At 46.3% G+C, this 17471-nt stretch overlaps 6 protein-coding genes across 6 annotated transcripts; 1 reads left to right on the top strand and 5 right to left on the bottom strand.

Moving 5' to 3' along the window:
• Positions 1-129: 129 nt before the first annotated feature.
• Positions 130-1170, bottom strand: AGABI2DRAFT_119105 (hypothetical protein; the record flags this gene model as incomplete). Its single annotated transcript, XM_006462183.1, has 3 exons — positions 130-391; positions 443-594; positions 646-1170. The coding sequence occupies 3 exons, from the start codon at positions 1168-1170 to the stop codon at positions 130-132; spliced, it is 939 nt and encodes a 312-aa protein (XP_006462246.1).
• Positions 1171-2825: 1655 nt separating this feature from the next.
• AGABI2DRAFT_179086 (hypothetical protein) lies at positions 2826-5341 on the bottom strand. Its single transcript, XM_006462182.1, has 14 exons — positions 5219-5341; positions 5027-5141; positions 4823-4971; positions 4699-4773; positions 4584-4644; positions 4411-4527; positions 4304-4356; positions 4196-4251; positions 4094-4145; positions 3910-4040; positions 3649-3855; positions 3305-3592; positions 3086-3257; positions 2826-3020 (listed from the first exon to the last, which is right to left on the bottom strand). The coding sequence occupies exons 2-14, from the start codon at positions 5121-5123 to the stop codon at positions 2889-2891; spliced, it is 1590 nt and encodes a 529-aa protein (XP_006462245.1). The 5' UTR covers positions 5124-5141; positions 5219-5341; the 3' UTR covers positions 2826-2888.
• A 306-nt stretch (positions 5342-5647) lies between these two features.
• Positions 5648-6700, bottom strand: AGABI2DRAFT_119103 (hypothetical protein; the record flags this gene model as incomplete). Its single annotated transcript, XM_006462181.1, has 4 exons — positions 5648-5656; positions 5719-6380; positions 6436-6545; positions 6606-6700. 4 exons carry the CDS (start codon positions 6698-6700, stop codon positions 5648-5650), a joined length of 876 nt encoding a protein of 291 aa, XP_006462244.1.
• An 819-nt stretch (positions 6701-7519) lies between these two features.
• Positions 7520-10894, top strand: AGABI2DRAFT_119102 (hypothetical protein; the record flags this gene model as incomplete). Its single annotated transcript, XM_006462180.1, has 7 exons — positions 7520-7611; positions 7663-7760; positions 7809-8239; positions 8290-8791; positions 8839-9438; positions 9489-9919; positions 9977-10894. The coding sequence occupies 7 exons, from the start codon at positions 7520-7522 to the stop codon at positions 10892-10894; spliced, it is 3072 nt and encodes a 1023-aa protein (XP_006462243.1).
• Positions 10895-11697: 803 nt separating this feature from the next.
• On the bottom strand, positions 11698-13844 carry AGABI2DRAFT_223509 (hypothetical protein; the record flags this gene model as incomplete). Its single annotated transcript, XM_006462179.1, has 8 exons — positions 11698-11883; positions 11944-12065; positions 12125-12510; positions 12567-12693; positions 12747-12951; positions 13008-13308; positions 13364-13586; positions 13638-13844. 8 exons carry the CDS (start codon positions 13842-13844, stop codon positions 11871-11873), a joined length of 1584 nt encoding a protein of 527 aa, XP_006462242.1. The 3' UTR covers positions 11698-11870.
• A 2745-nt stretch (positions 13845-16589) lies between these two features.
• Positions 16590-16800, bottom strand: AGABI2DRAFT_119100 (hypothetical protein; the record flags this gene model as incomplete). The annotated part of the gene is made up of 2 exons (XM_006462178.1): positions 16590-16697; positions 16753-16800. The coding sequence occupies 2 exons, from the start codon at positions 16798-16800 to the stop codon at positions 16590-16592; spliced, it is 156 nt and encodes a 51-aa protein (XP_006462241.1).
• Between the last annotated feature and the right edge of the window lie 671 nt (positions 16801-17471).

The following is a 17471-nucleotide window of genomic DNA, read 5'->3' as shown; positions in this document are numbered from 1 at the left end:
CCACGTTTGTCTTTATGCCAATTGAAGTCCGTGCGAAAAAATTTGGAAGATTGTAGATAACACACGATATTATCAATGATCGTATGGGACCCATAAAAAAAAAGTAAACGATGCTGCGTTCAATGTGATCTAGTTAAAGCCTAGCTCCATGAGGCGGTATCTCGTCGTTGAAAGATGAAAAGGTATATAACCAGACCAGAAAAGCAAGTAGTCTCGCTCGGCATCATCTCTACCTTTGAGAATTTCTAAGGTTCGGCGGTGAGATTCAGCGACGCCATCGGAAAGTACACGTAACTGGTCCAGTTTCGACCGGTTATTTAATTTTGCTAATAGCGAAACAGCGTTCCCATCCTCTCCGGCGAGCTCTTCTTTATAGAATGATGCTATATCACTGAAGCCCCGTGAATGAAGACCTCTACAAAAGTAAATACCAAGAACTTACTTGACGTAGTTGATGATATCCTCGAGTTCTGGGAGGGCGTGAATGTATTGAGCGGCACTGACTGATGGCCGAAAAATAAAAGCAGCATAGGCCTTTGAGATTCCTGAGAACTGACGCAAACAATCGGGGTACCGTTTCGCTTGTGACGGAATCTTTAACATTGGCATAAGTCGATATAAATGAGGAAGAACGGTATAATTCACCTTCATTCCAGCGGTGATGTTTTCGATGACCATGGCATTCATGAACGAGAACGTAGCACACATTATCAGATTTGTGGCAACAGGGTCAAAATAAGTGCCGGTTTCGGCCAGTAAGTCCGCGAGATTGTTGAGGATGTCAGTGGGATGACGTTCACCCCTCTGGTATCGTTCCATGAAGCGGGCGATGCCATCGACCCGGGATTGAGTGTCGTAATTATCGTCGACGCAAAGCAGGATGCCGCTGTAATACGCCACATAGAGCTTGAGTTCAAAAGAATGATAGAAAAATGTAGCATTGGAGATAAGGATCCCGACCGGGAGATGCTTCGAAAGATAGTGCATATCGTAGCCGCGGCGGTCAGCCTCGGCCCAACATTCCCGCTCAAAGACGGGGGCGTCAGGTTGCCCCGGGGCTTTGGGGGTCTGGTTGGTTTTCAAGAGGAAGTCGCTAATGACGTCACGAACGCCATTTTCGAGAGCCTCGCGCGAAAGGGGTTGGTTAGAGAGTTGTCCAACGGCTCCCATGGCAGTGAAAAGCAGATACAAAAATCTGGTGAGAAACTCCGAAGAGGTTCATGGTGTGTTTTATACTTCCCAGAAAGAGGGTTATTTGCAACAGGGGTAATCGTAATTAGAACTTCCGCCGACTCCATGACGAAATACCGCCGTACAGCGGCAATGCCCTGGCATGTGTCGTTCCTGCGGTCACATCCTATATTTTCGGATATTCAACAAGGAGTTGACTGAACGTGGCCCAACTGGTCGTCCTAGACGTCGGAGAAGGTGCAACCAAATTTGTTGCCGTCAAAGTAAAGGTACATGCTGTAAGGCCGCGGCTTACAGCCTAGTCTCCAAGAGTATCCTGAGAGAGATTTACAGAAGTTGGGAACTGTGGCTCGGGGTTTCTTATTACATATCTTTGTAGTGCTTATACAGTAGGGCGACGAGTAGATAGTTAGTTCCTTTCAATCCTATTTCTGTTCGTGTTCAGTTCCGCGCGCTCGTTTTTAGTGTGGTCGTCCTTAGTTGGCGACTTTCACATGCCCCAAAGTACAAGGATGCTCATGTCATTGCCTCAAATATTTCGACTTCGGCTCTGGTTAAAACAGCTCTGTCATGATCACTACGGTGTGCAAGTCTCTCCCACACTCACGCTCGGAGTAACTCCAATTAATTCCCACTGCGTCTTTTCCCTGTCAAATAAAGCTTTAAGCGAATGGAAAAACACTTTAAGGATCTACAATACCCATAAAGAGCAATAAGATAATCAAATCAAAATGGTAAGCAAAGCATCATAGTAATAGAACGTGAATCGGAACATAGAAAGAGAAGCTGGCGTTGGAATGAGAGTGGTTACTGAGGCAATGGGTTTTTTGTGTCTCGCCAGATTTATTGGTATGTAAAAAGCCCATTGTCGATGCGAGGCATGCTAGTTATCTGGTCAACTCTGCGTTACATGATGTACATCACAAAGCATACGTTGAGATAGTCCCTGCAAAGCCTGGGAATTCTCAAAGCCGCTATTCCATTTTAGGGTATCCCAAGTCCCTCTGAAAAAGGAAATTTTGAGTGGGGGACACGGGTATACCCGGTAATAGAAACTGCTCGGCTGCCGCCCCCTTGATCTCGACTGCGGAATTTCAACTGATTTCCTTCGGCCCGGATTTTAACGTTTCACACTTCAAACTCCCCTGCTCACCTTGTAGCTCGTACTAAATGATTACCCAAACTTCATTTTGTTCCGGGGCGGCTTGGTCGGGCGTAGAGAAGGAGGCTACTAATATGAAAAAAGTGCGATGAAGAGGGAACTGAGTCCACATCACTTCCCTACGAGTATCTACTAACTTAAGTGACGCATGTTTCACATCGAGGCCAAATTCTGAATTCCATACGAGCCATGTGGTATCCGTGATGCTAGTCCACCGTCGTGAGTGATTCATTCACACCCACGCCCTTTGGCAATCTGGGAGGGGATTGAAAAGAATATATAAACGGCATACTATAGCCTGGACTCGATAGTATGCATCCATAAGGAACAAGTGACCGGTGACCGGCCATCGCATACGGTAAAATGGGGAAGATACACTGATCTTTTGGTCATACTAGTGCATAAAGGCGTGGTATTGAGTGTCCGTGGCCTCAATTGAGCTGTACGTGGAAAAGCCGAGAAGGTTGGCAAAGATTAGACAAAATCCATGGGTATATTTGATACAACAAAACACATTCAGCCATATATCGTCTTATCAGGTTTGTAGTTCTCCAGAAATTTCATGCCAAAAGTTGCAGCGGGTATCCAGCTCGTCACTTATGTCTTCCATGGCCACACTCCCAGGATGGAATAACATCCGCGGACTTCCAGCAGACGAGCTAGCAGGCTAACATAGATGAAAAAAAAAAACAGTCAAGATATTGCTTGAAATACTACGTTAATCTAACGCACCTCCCATGCCACTTCATTATTAGCTGAAGGGATTCCTGTCGTGACGAAAGATGTAAAGTATTCCCTCATGGCCTCAAATAAAGCTAAATCGTTTTCGTCCGCGTTAGAAGGGGGGTTAAAGAATGCTTGTAAATCATCTGCGTGGAAAGATCCTAGGTGAGGGTTGTCATAACTGGATATCATGAGTTGTAGTACAATGAGCATAGGCTTTCAACTCACTGATACTGGAACGAGGTGCTAAAGCGTGATGCACTTCCAGCAATCAATGACGCTGTACAAATGTATCTCGCTTCCCCATACATCTGTTGACCCTGAAGACTAAACGACCCATTGAAAGAATCCAAGGGATACAATTCGAAACCCGGATCGAGGGAAGCTTGAGTCAAGGTTGTATATTGGCCACGAATGAAGTTGAAAACAGTCTCTTCTGTAGCGTTTGGCATCGAAGTGTTAGCAGACGGGTCTGGGAGACCCGCAGACCAGAATGCTCCTTCGTTAGTATTCGACCTGAGAGTCACAGATCAACTTTGTGTTATTTCAAGAGTTGGGGAAAAGGAACCGACCCAAACAAAACTGGGACATGAGCAAAATGTCCAGCTTTGAATGCCTCGACTGGACGCTCGTTGATAATACTTCTATCTACGATAGGAGCAAAGAGGAAAAGCGTCGATGTTCGCGAAGCCAAAAGACGATTACTGGCTACGGCGAGAGTATCGATTTCAGCTGTACGAAGACAGTCCACTACATCGTTTCCTTGATTTCCACAACCTCTGTTTACAGACTCCATTAGTACGATGTTTGCCTGCAGAGCTAGCTTTACTTACGCAAAACCCACGTAATCGTCAAACAGCGTAACATCATAGTCCTCATCAAAGACGGGTACAAAGCTCAATGACGGACTATCTCCCATTGCTGCTTGAAACAAGTTTTCATTATCGCCTCCATTGGCAATAAGCTGTTTTATCCGTAAGTGAACGTTCAGTTTAAGATGATGATTGATTATCTTACGTGAAACATAGTTGAGCCAGCTCCAGCAGATTCTCCCCATATAGTCACTTTCCTAACGTATTTCTGTCAGCAGTATGCCAAAACATGTCAGTACAAACTTACTCTTTGTCTCCACCAAATTGAGATATGTAACGTTGTAACCAACGAAGGGCCGCGCGCTAGGATATCTGTAAGCATACTATCTCAGGCCTATAAGGTAAACTTGATCACTTGATCTAAGAACCCAGCGTTAAGATCCCCGTTATCGTGGATTTGATTCCCACCTATAGATAACCATTTGGTATAACTTTCATAATCGATTAGGGTTCAAGACCTACCGAGGAAACCAAGTGGCCCAAGTCGATACGCGAATGAAACGAAAATCATCGGATTTGCGCTCGATTGCATCATCATTTCGGGTGGTGCTCGGCTATTCCCAGATTGAAACCCGCCACCTATTTCAGGGCCAGGTGAGAAATATGAGAACACCGATGGCAAGCAAGGATCTCACCATGAAACCAGACCATGACTGGAAGTGCGTCGCTGGTGGTCGTATTGATTGGAACGTATACCTAGGTACGGAAACCCGTCAATAGGATATCATTTGAGGATCGTGATACACGAACGTTACCGAAGAGACAGTCCTCCGATGTACCTGGATTGACAGCAGTCTGGCCAGCATCAATGCAAGCATCAGCAAACTAAACGTGGAGTCAGTATATAGAACACGAAATTTAGAGATATATTAACCTCGGTAGCGTCGACGTCACCTAAATGAAATGACGGAGGTGATACTGGGGCTCTCCACCGAAGATTTCCAATGGGAGGGTCAGCAAATCGTACACCGCGATAATAGACAATTCCTGTCGATGAATCCTCCAGACCGTGGAATGTACCATCTATTGGGAACATGGTAAGCCTCGACTCGCAGACGAAGTTTAGGTAACAAGTTACAGTCGAGTTTAACGGTCGGCCCTCGAGCTTGAGGAGCCGCCAGTGTTGAAGATATTAGAGCGAAAGAGATGAGAGATCCGGTAAACATTGCAACCATAACGCCGTCCTTTGACTGGCTTATATATTATGTTACGGTCCGTCAGTTGACGACTCACACAGAGGATATTTTAGAATTACCTGACTAGACACATGAGCTTACCATTTGGTCAAGCTGGGTTCCGTGAGATAAGACTGCGCCCGCAACATAAGTGGATAAGTCGGAGTAGAAGACTGATGGAAAATAACGATTCGAACTAAGAGGATGCTTCTCTTGACTATTTAATCACATCTTCTTTGGCCGGCTGTGGTGCTGCGGGGAGGTGCTTAAAATGTGATGTTGGTCGGAGTATGAACATGAAGAATGATGGCATCAACTCGGAATGGAGCGTGGGCTCTTCCACGAAAAGTACCTGTCCTCCGACTCTTCTCTTCGGCGCTCCGAAAGGATTGACAGCTACACAGCAGTTTCGTCTGAAGTCGCTGACGGCGCTTCAATTGAACTTAGTATGAAGCATCGAATCATACTTGGTCCTTTCTACTCTTGGTCAAAGTTCAAAAGGTTTCGTATACAATTACAGTGCCTCACAATACCTGGTGAAGTTTGAGGTCAGTGCTGAAAACTATCAAGAATGTCGATGAGAATTGAAACATACAATTTGCACAGGTTTATGGGCGTATATAGTGTAATTCCTCCCAATCGTATTCGGCGTATTGTCACAAATTCGTTCAAAATCATCAATAATGGCATCATATTCTTCTTCGGACTCCGCGAATCCTAAACCTCCTTTGGTCAAAATAGGCGCCTTGAGGGCCCTCAAAAATCCAATTAGTCCATGACGAGCATGTTCTCCGTCAGATCCGGCCCACTTTCCTATGGGGTACTTTCCCTCCACGGATTGGATTTTAACGAAACCAGCGTCTTTCAACCATTGAGGCAACAACATGGCGGCTTGAATAACGTGGTCACTTGCTTCGTATGCGATTCGCGCAGCTGTGAGCGCCCTGTGGTTTGGATGCGAGGGACAATCAATTTCTGCACCTGCTTCACAGAGTTCTACCCAGCCGCCAGGCTTTGTGACGCGAAAGAGCTCGCTTATTGCTAAAGGCCAATCATTTGATGTGAACGCACTAATGAGAAGTCGTTGATGGACCAATTGGAATGCATTAGACCAATCTTTAGGAAGGTCCACTGAGGATGCCTCCCATAGTTTGACGTTCTTTGGAGGATTGATGGGAAAGAATCGAGTCTCGATATCCGAAGCGTAAAGTTCGATGTCTAGCGTCAAGGTCGTCGCAAAATGAAGAAGCCAGCTGCCTGCATCGCGAATTGGTCAAAAAGATAGGTCGGTTTGAATGGTTGTCACACATACAGGATCCTGCCCCGGAGTCGAGCACTTTGTCGCCTTTTGTGAGGATCACTGGAGATAGGACAAGTTTGTCACCGAAAGCACGCGTTATGCTCTGATGCTGGGTATCAAACCTACCGGCGCAGTGGAGGATTTTCAGCACAGGCTGCTGAGCTATATGTCTCACCACCCACCTGACGCGCTCCGACTCAGTTGTGGGAAGGAGGTACGTTGCTTCAGGCAATGACTTCTGGTGTTGTATCGGTGCGTTGGCGATGGTCGATGTCATGAGACTATTTCACGTATTCACAGATGACAAAACACCTGACTTGAGTTGAACAATTTCAAGAAGCTCGATAAACTCCCCTATCTTATGTCACTGTGGTTGAGATGATAAGTTTGGAATCGAATGTTGCCGGTCCTGAATCAGAGGAATTAGGAGGCGGGAATTCGGAGGCGGGAGTCTCTGAAGAAGTCGAGGCTCGAAAAACCCCGCTGTAAAATGATCTCAGAGGCGTCAAGAAATATCACTAGTGCTGCCAGGGTGTAATACTATACTAGTAAATACAGGTATTTACACCCATAGGTATCCGCGCCGAACCAACAGTAGAATGTTGCCGCCTGAGTCGCATTGACTACCTGGTGAGATGAGACTCTCGGGCTGAACCAATTGCGACTTCCCCGCTGGATGTTGTTTTTGAATAGACCCAATGTGTATGCATGCCTCTGCATGAAAGATAGATCTGGTGCTGTTTCTTGAGAAAATTGGATGACGACTGAAGCCGAAAGAAAAAATGCTCGTGTTTCGGGTGCAAAGGATGTCTGGGTTTACCTGAGTTTATCGACTGCGCAAATGACCCGACCGGGAGGTCCGAGATATACCCTCAGGAGTACACTTGTTTTTTCCGGAACCTCTCTTTCGACTTGATTAGCTTTGATACTCCATGTTCACAAAAAAGTGAATATCCTATCAAGTTTCTTCTCGTTCAAGCTGCCATTTCAAATTTGGTTGAGATTATGGCGCTTTCAAAGGGTTTTGTCATTTCGACGCATTAATATATGTTTTTTAAGTGTTTTTCCTTGGGGTTCCAGCCAAACTAGTGACCTCATGATTCGACGCAAGATTGCCTATTGCGGACAGCTCAAGCGCCTGCGCGTGCGACCTTCACCCTGCCTCGACCAGCCCAATTATCCAGAGAAGTGCGTATTGAAAGGTGTCTGATATCCCCAAGGGAAATCTGACTCAAATAGCCCTGAGGCCGAAGACGGAGCCAGAACATTCAACGTCATCGATTTGAACGCAGTGAATGTCCCGCACCACATGGCTGCGTCTGCCAGTGCGGACCCAGGTTCGTACGCCTCAGTGACTGTTGAAAGTCTAGCTCATTAGCATGTAGTGTTCCCAGCACACTCTTCAACTGTGAGCTTCCCGGCTTCGGAATCCCCATCACAGGCAGCAGTACAACTGCAGCCTCCGTCGTTGATTCGACCTTTTCGAAGAATATCTATGCCGAGCTACCCATCTGCACTCTACAGGAACTCAGTCGTGAGCGTGTCTTCCTTTCAGTCGTTCGCCGGAGCCGAAGAATTTCGACCCGCGGTATCGATTTCACCGAGCAATCCCAATGTTCGTCTTACCAAACACGTTCCCGTGAACGCGGGAAGAAGCCGACCACTCTTTATCGAATCTCCGAAGCGACACTCAGCCAAATGTAGCACCAACATCAGACCCGCAAATGATGCGAAAGTGCTGAAGCGAAAACAAGTAATTGACGAATTTTATGCCACTGAAAAGAGCTACGTCAACGGATTGGACTTAATTTATTCAGTAGGCTTGATTTTTCTGGTGATGACTACGACCTTCTCATAGCGCTGCAGCATTTTCTGACACCTGTTATTACCTCCCTGGAAACCTCAACGCCTTTGTTAGATCGCTCGTCCCTTACCAGCCTATTTTCTAATTTTGTTGACATCTGGAATCTCCACCAGTCGTTCTTTTCTGCGCTTGCAGAACATTTTGGACAGCATTCTGCTACAAACTCTCCACTTGCCTCTGTTTTACTCTCACATTTTCCGTATCTGTCTCTGTATAACCCCTTCATCACGGCCTTCCCCTCCATGATCTCTACTTTGTCCGATCTGATAACACCTCCATCACCGAATTGTCCCAACGTGTCCTATAGTCATGCGTTTGCAACCTTTATTTCAACACAGGAGCTCGATCCCCGCTGCGGAAAGCTAAAACTACGGGACTGGCTACTGACAATCGTTCAGCGATGCCCTCGCTACTTGCTCCTTTTGAAAGATCTAATTAAGTACACAGAAGAAGAAGACTCGGAATACAAGAGATTGGAATCTGCTCTCGCTTTGGTCACCAAAAGTAAGCTCTACACCTCCTAAAATGTGAAGTTTCCTAATCAAGCGTAGTCACTTCAACTCTAGATTCCTCTCTTCATACTCATGCCCAAATTCTCTCTCTCCTAACCCTGCAACGGTCGACAACGGGGCTCCCATTTCAACTTATTGAACCCGGCCGCGCGCTTCTCAAACGAGGTCCACTTCTACAAATAGAAAGTAAATCCGCTCCACGAGAACGCGAGTTCCTTTTATTCTCCGATTATTTCATTTGGCTCGCAAATGAAGAAACCGAGGGTACATGGAATCTTGGTTGGAGTACTAGCCCTGCCAATGGTTCTGTTCCAAGCTCTCCCGTCAAACCTACGCAGGCACCACGGGAGAGTAGGGGTGAAAGGGAGGCCCGATCATCAGACCCCTTCGATAACAATGAAGCGTCTCTGACGTCTTATGAGGAGCAATCAAATAGGGTCCCACCTCCTGCGAGGAAATCATTACATCCGCCGCCACCGGTACCCAGAAGGTTTGCGAGTACGGGTGAGGAGAGGTGGATTTTCAAAGGCCAAGTATCCCTTGTTGATATCGAGGCCACTCTGGTATCCTCTCGAGAACCAGGTGATGAACGGAGATTCGAAGTTCTTAGTCCTGAAGGCAGCTTCATACTCTATGCGAGTAAGTGTCTTCGCCTGTATAAGGCTTCTAGATTATTTATATCCCGACAGGCTCTGAAAATGAACGAGAGAGTTGGGTGTCTGAAATTAGACAGGCAAAGGTTCAGCGCCTCGCTTCATTGAACATGACCCACCCCAATTCAACTCTCACTTCATCTTCGTCGACAAATCACGTACGCCGCTCTCTGCAAGCTCTACCCTTTCACCCTTCAGACGACCGTATTGCTACGATACGAGCCGGGCAAAGTGTGAATGAGATCACTCAGTTAAGTAGCCAGGCAAATGAGAAAGCGAATGGCCAGGATGAAGGAATCAAACGAAGTGAACGGCGGAAGAAGGTAGATCATTGGGTACCCGCGATCTGGATACCGGATGAAAGGACGGAATCGTGTATGCGCTGTGGAATATCTTTCAATTGGAGAAGAAGAAGACATCACTGCCGACTGTGTGGAAGATGTGTCTGTGCTGCTTGCTCAGGGAGGGTATGAACGACTCTTGATATTCATATCATTCGCAATTACTGAAGTTTATTGTGCTAGACATTCTTTATTGCGGATCGTACTGCTAAAGAAATATCATCGAAACCTGCACGATCTTGTGAAGCATGTTACGAGACCGTGTTTCCCCTAGTCGATCCTCTACCTGGATCCGCAACCAGCGCTAACTCTTCTTCCTTCCTTTCTGCTTCCTTCCTTTCGTCGAGCACGAGCATGCTGAGCCAACCTTCTTCTAATGATACTATTTCATCCCTTTCCCTGCTACCTTCATGGCTATCTATGCCTTCCCTACCCACCTCTTCTTCGCGACCCCAGGCTTTGATGTTGGATATGAACCTCACTGGTAACAACGATAATACGCCAATTGCAACGAGTACCATACCAGATCCTGATATTAGTGCACAGATTACGGAGGGGCGTGAAATCGAGGAGGGTAGACGTGGACGGATTCGACTTAAATCACTTTCACGACCAAAGAGCTATCATCAAATCTTGGAAGACTTCCAGAATGTCCAGCCTGGTCGTCATCATGTACCACAGCATGTCCCTCCGAATTTATTGATCGACTCTACGATCGAGGAGAATTCGGAATCAGCGGCTTCAGAGGGTGGGGGAGGGAGAGCAAACGGTCAAAATGATAGCATTGATTTAACATCGACGCCAGTTATGAATCTTCAATCTCAAACACCAGTTCCATCTCCGACAAGGAGAAAAGAGGATACCGCGAGAAGATCGAAGAGGTTCTCGTTACCAGCCGTTGCACTGCATACAGCAAACGTCACTACAAGGGCTACGAGTGTGTCAAGCGGGCTCGGAAACGGAAGTGGTGGTAATGGAAATAATAGGACGAGTGGGAGTGGCGGTGTGGGTATCAGAAATGAAAGTGAAACGAAATCAAATCAAACTGGAGCGATGGGAAGGTTGAGGAGGCTCTCCTTGGTCCCAGGTATGCGCAACTAGCGACTCTCCTTCTCGGTATCCCGTCTTTAGCCATTGACGTCCTACGCATTGGTTGACGTCTCGAGTTAGTTGGTGTGGGATTTTTTATGCATCTATGGGATCCTTCGGTCTGTAACTTGAATTCAACTTTCCCTATTATGTTTTGTCCGATACTACTTATCACTGACCAGTGGTTCGGATATCACCGCCTGTTTGGATACGCCCTGGATACGCCTTTTTTTTCATTTCTCCATTCGTTTGTACTTCACTGTGGATATTCAAGTTCATATACCTTGAAGACTGAAATAGAGCCAGTTTTTCCGGGATAAGAGATAAGAAAGAGCTTGCGATTCTGATTTGAATGGTGTTCACACCCGCCGCCACGAAGTAAGTCAGACAATGAGAACACTGACGGCATCCACATGTCGCGCGTCCCGTTTACTCACTTATTTTATTACCCCGATGCAACCATCCGTTTGCTACAGGTTCATCGATATTCCTTGATTCTCATTGTTACAGTTCCTATCTCCGAGCAGAATATCGATCCCAGGCTCCTCCACAGATAAATAGAACTGTTATTTTATTTATAACCAGCCTAAAAATTGTTTGAAGGATATTCATATCGATTCTATTTCCATGCGAAGAGGAACATGAAGCACCAACAAATCGACGCGTAGTCCGGTTCGGTGGCCGATGTATGCATTAAGCGGGGTGAGAATACGCATTACAGCACCGCTGATGGTCCGAACTATTGGTGAAACCCGAACCATTGGTAGCTGATAGTACGTCTTGTAAAAACGTGTAGAGATCACAAGGAAGGTCGGCCTTATTCACATGAAATCCATTGGATGTCGGAGCAAAGTATAGTGTGCTCGTACGTACTCGTATGCCCAGACACTACAAATTGAATATATTTGAGAGCTTCTGGCGCAGTGATGGTAAACTTCTGGACATTGAGTCGGCAAGTCAGATGAGAAAAAAAGATTAGATGTGTGGTCTAATTTTTCCATCTGAGAGGGTGTAGCATAAGCAGTGAGGTCATAATAAGGCGATAAGACAGGGAGACGTACATTTTTACGACCTTGTCCCTTCCCCCACTTACCACCTTATCCGCGACGAAATCCACACAGTAGACCTCGTCCGTATGGCCGGGAAGGTCCAACTTAATCTTGTAAGTCTTAAGGTCCCAGATCTGACGGGATGACAGACGGTAAGCTTCGGAAAGAGAACGTGAAACACACATAATCTTACTTTGAGTGTGCTATCCTTGCTGGCGCTGATTAGCATTCTGCTATCCGCACTCCAGGCCAATCGATACACAGCACCAACATGACCACGTAATGTCGCAATGAATTTGCCTGTACGACCCTCCCACAAGCGAACACTATTGTCCCACGATGCACTTGCAGCCCATCGTCCATCTGGTGAGAAGGCTACATGGCAAACTTGACGTTGATGACCCGTGAGACGGGTAACAGGTTTTGTTGGATTCGTATTTGGCGTGGTAGATGATATTGATGGTGAAGATGAAGGGAAAGGAGACCACAGGAAGAGGGTGTGATCATCTGAGCCTGACACGAGGACTTCGGGGGTAGTTTTTAGGATATTATCATAACGTTGTTTTGCGATTTTTTGAGCTGTGACAATCCAGCTATATTAGAACGAATATGAGATAAGAGCAAATATCACAGACCTTCTTCGTCAGACATGGGTTTTTTGTTCGTGTGATCGAATGGACCAGTGCGAAGGACGAAATCAGTATTAAGGGCAAGGGTTGTAACCCAGTGAGCATGGTCCTTTAACGTATGTAGGGGCCGTCCCTGCCGTGAATCAGCTTAAGGTGGTATAATTGGACTTGAGAGATAGTTCTCACTTTTTCAGCATCCCATATTCGTACGGTGCGATCACTGCTAGCAGTGTATAAAACTCCGAAGGGACCTCCCGAACCTCCCCATTTCACAACGTTGACACTGGCAGTGTGTCCTCCAAGAGTATATTCGACTCTGCGAGTCCCTAAGGACCAGACGCGAACTGTACCATCTTTAGATGAAGAGGCTAAACGGGGACCTGACGGGTTGCTGCCGTGGCTGGAATAAAAAAGGGCGTTACGCCACAGCGGTGAAGGAAAGCGTACATGTGAATCGGTTCCCAGGCAAGTGAAGTAATCCATTTGGTATGTCCCCGAAGAGCATCGCCGATAGGTTTACCAGTCTTTGGGTCCCATAATCGAACATGACCATCGTGACCTCCACTTGCCAGCGTTCTCTCCAAGGCCTCCCATTCAACACAAAGAACCCAGCCATTGTGACCCGACAAGGTGTGTGAAGGTGTTTCGGTATTGAGATCCCATAATCGCACGTTGGTATCTCCAGATCCCGTGGCCAGAAGTTTCCCAGTTGGAGAGAATGACGCACAGAGAATCGGTGACGAGTGCCCTTTGAGACACCTTTGTCAATGACACAAGACCATCAGGATATCAGACAAAATTACCTGAGAGTGTGGATGAACATCTCGTTGCTGGACGAACACGGAAGACGCTTTGGGGAGAGCAATGGATAACAATAATATCCTCGGGGGTGAAGTGTCCAGAAGGATGATTTAAAACGTCCGCTTCTATTGACTTGGTAACAACTATCCGAGCGGAAGAGTTTTGACCGGTTTTCGAGTCTTCCGGCAATGTCACATGGAAAGAAAAAGGCACTGGTTCCTCATCCTGAAAATCATAATCAGAATAAATCAATCGACAAGAGAGTATCGAGTTGACCTCGGGTGAGATCTTATTCACGAGAAGCTCTAACGCTTCTCTCGTCACATTCGCAGGAATATTAACTGCAGGAGCCAACGACCTCCCGTCATCCTCAGACACGAATTGGACGACAATGTTCGGCACATGTGCGGGCTCTTCCTTTGGAGGTTCTGGTACACCATGGTACACTTTTTGACGTTTCGGAGGAGGAAGTAGAGTCGCCATATCAAAGTTAAATTGAAAACCCAAAACATAAAAAAATGATCAAGCATCTTGTTTGAAATAGAGGGACCAGCCAAATATTGAGCTTTGTTCTTGATCATGATCGATTTAGGAACGACTTCGGTTTGACTATGTACTACACGGAGGTACACGGCCAATGATTCTATCAGTGAGTTCAGCTCGAATTGACGGGACTCCGTGTTGGACATGAGTTTAACTTGGCACTACGCCAAGTTTGTGGACGCCCGCTCAACTTGAAATTCGCGATCTCGAGTCAACTTCAGTTTAGGGGTCGCGATATAACGGTCACAGGTGACATTCCTTTTCGGGATAAAATAATGAAATCAAAAATAAAATAGAATAGAATCCATTTCTCGTGTACATGCCCTACACAGTGCATCCGATTTCAACAGCTTTCTGAAAATGAAACCGAAACTCATGAGGGTCGTAAACACATGCATAGGAGTGAGAAGAGAAGAAATGACTTGCGAGGTACGTAAACAGCTGGCAGTGTTGCGCTGTTAATGTGGTGTAACTCTAGTACGAAGTTCCGAGTCAAGCTAACGTTTTCACTCAGTCTTGCCCTATGAAATGCATGTCAGTTGGCAAGCCAATATGCGTCACCATAGTACAAATACAGTCTAGTCTCCCTCCACACATGAATAGCAACTTAGTATGAGAATTATGTGGCGCTGGAGTGAGTTCTCCTCGCACATTTGATTGAAACATTGATCAAGATGAGTAATCCAAAGATGAGCCTTACCTCAGGTAATCATAGTCCAGCAAACACCAAGCGAACACCAGAACGAAAAGCGCGAGAAAGAAGCTCATCAAATGTCCGGTGTGAAAAGAGCTATGTACTGGTACAGTATCTGGGCAAGAAATGCCGGCATAAGTAAACGGTAATCAACTTTTCAACGGCATACATCAGAATTTCACGACATTGTCAATGTTTTAAGAGTGTGATTCCACCCACGCTCCCTTCTCTCGTCGCCGGAGGGACTCGTTCTAACTTTACCTACAAGAACATCCCTTGTGAATGTCGGGTAGTGCTTGAGTTACCGTTCCCGGCCTTCGCGTATGATATAGATTGACAACTTTTCTCGTTAGGAAGTAAGCTACTCCTGGATGACACTCTCACCGATCCTATCGACAAACCGCTTAGACCTACCCGAGACCAGAGGCATTAGATCTCCCAGTAGATGAATGTTACTCAAGGTACTTTACCCCTTCATGACCAACAGGTATTTGCCCTTGCACCCAAGCCGAAGCCATTCTCTCACATCTTTCCCCAGGCTGTTATCAACCTTCTATCTCCGTTACTTGATAAGCCTGTTTTATATCCGTGACATGTTTATTATTGGAAAAGATTCTCGGGAATCCCACAGGGATGTTGCTGTCAAAGTCAAACTTGAAGGTCAAAGGGTTTTACAGCGATAGAAGTGTCATGTTACAGGACCGACGATCCGATATTATTGCTATAGAATTATCAGATAATCGTATGTAGTAATCAAATTCCACTGTCAACGGAAGAGTCTGAATTGCATCCCACGCCGAAACAAAGGAAGTCTACCAATCCGATCAATGCAGCACCGCCAGCGACTCCTAGTAGCTACTCTCACACCAGTCACCAAAACCGAATACCACAGCCATCGCCGGAACCCTTTTCGCTCTCACGACTTAGACACTAGTTCAATTTATGGCACACAGGAGCCCCACCCCCCGTTTGAGCCCCAATTCAATATCTCTGTAGGAGAGACACGAATAATAAATCAGCGGAATGACATGCAAATGACGTTTGTATGACGTTTTTGAGTGAAATTCTCGACTGCAAACTGAGAATTGTCAAATCATGACATGAAGCTGAGGCGTCCTCTATAAGGCCCAATCATTGGCAATACGGCCACCTAACTTTACTACAATGTAACATTCGGCCGTGACTTGCCCTTTCCTTTATCATGCCACCGTTTCCCTCGGGGCGACATTGAATCGTCTACTACATCAGTCCTATTCTCGTAGTAGTATCTTCCCTCTTCGGGAGCTACGAGTCCCACAACTTCTATATTTTCTTCCGCTGATTGCATAGTGCCGATGTACAACCGCTCCGACGTACTGGTTCTGCAAATTTTTGGTTGTTTCTCATAGTTTAACGTTTATTGTCCAGAACGTGCACCCCGCGGGAGTTCCTCGGGTGCATTAGTCTGTCAGTTTGGTGGAACTAGTTAATGACTTGGGTCTATTCTGGAAGACTACGGTATGAGACCACGCCCGCGACGGAACCAGGAGTTCACCGCGATTCATATCTGCTCTCACAGTCACGATAGAGCTCCGAGGCTGCCAAAAGACTCTCCTGATTCGATGGGTCTATAAGTATAGAATCGCCTCTATATGGCATATGAAACTCTTGTTGCTCTCTACGTCGTAATTTGAACAGGTAGAAATTGCACCTTCTGGAAAAGTGATTTAATATTATGGGGCGTAACTTAAGTGGAACTTCAAAAGTTCCGAGTAGTCTTTCCATCAATGGGTTTTGCAGTTATTGTTTGATTTTTAGAGCGTGGCAAAGAGTTGATGGTGGATCGTGGAACTTAACAGGATTACTCCCACTCTCACACCATGCCGCTGGTTGACACCTTGAAGCGTTCATTTTTTTTTCATATCCACTCGTCTCTCACACTAGCGATACGAAAGGGTGGAGGGTTACGCTAAATGGTGCCAGGATTGCCGGTTCATGAGAGAACCATAGCTCTACTTGGGCACAACACACACACCGGGCTCGGGGAGCTCCTCGCGTTCCGATCTGATGATCATCGATATCGACATCTTTCCAAGGCTCGATAGCGGAACATTCGATGGCTAGATGGCGGAGAGAGATGGCCGAAGCCAGTATTGGCTATGATGGCTGTCACACTTCAACTTGGATGTTAATGTTCAACATTCGACTGCGATGTGTAGACATGAGACGCTCGATTCCACCTGTGTTTCCTCAGCGCTAGAAGCCTCCAGATCCAAAAGGGATAAACGAAACCAGACGTTTGATGGTGATGAGTCTTCTTTTGCTTTGCCCATTTTCTCAAGCCTGAGGCTGTTGGAGAAGTGATTAATGATCAACTTCTAGAAGTATAGAAACGTTTCTCAGTTACCTGTCTTCCTGTAGACCAAATATTCTTCGAGAATTGTACACCGGTGAGGATTTCGACCCGGATCGAATCGTCCCTGCGACGGCCCGGAAAGCCATCACCCCTGAACCGTTCCACCAATCACTCTACTACTCTAAGTCCGTTATTGCCGCATTTCTGCTGGTCTGCTGCTGGTGCCGAATTATCAACCTTTCCCATCCTCACGCTTGGAATTAAGTACCGAGGGTGGAGGAAGTGTGGACAACTTTCAAATCATCGGGTCAAGGCCATTGTCAATATTGACACTCTTCCTCCAACAAGACGAGGGGGGCCCACGTTCCCTTCCTTAAAGGCTTTTCTCTTGTCGCTGAGCTCACTTCATTATAGCAGAAAAACTGTAAATTGCACCTCCAGCTCAAAGAAATATGCATATGCCGTGGCCGTGGAGATTACGGACTACGGAAGGAGTGTTCCGAAAGGTTCCTCGTAGATGATAAACCTTCTTCTCACT

Source organism: Agaricus bisporus, assembly GCF_000300575.1.
Source record: "Agaricus bisporus var. bisporus H97 unplaced genomic scaffold AGABI2scaffold_6, whole genome shotgun sequence".
Classification (NCBI taxonomy): Eukaryota; Fungi; Basidiomycota; class Agaricomycetes; order Agaricales; family Agaricaceae; genus Agaricus; species Agaricus bisporus.
The sequence above is the reverse complement of the archived record's forward strand: the minus strand, read 5'-3'. Positions and strand labels throughout refer to the sequence as shown.

What these genes read in the sequence shown, in the direction of transcription:
- AGABI2DRAFT_179086 (XM_006462182.1), bottom strand. Translation starts at nt 5,123, where the DNA reads ATGGTTGCAATGTTTACCGGATCTCTCATCTCTTTCGCTCTAATATCT. An exon ending in AGGACTGTCTCTTCGGTAAC is followed by an intron (nt 4,645 to 4,698) that starts GTTCGTGTATCA and finishes TTCCGTACCTAG; the next exon opens with GTATACGTTCCAATCAATAC. An exon ending in GACGATTACGTGGGTTTTGC is followed by an intron (nt 3,856 to 3,909) that starts GTAAGTAAAGCT and finishes GTCTGTAAACAG; the next exon opens with AGGTTGTGGAAATCAAGGAA.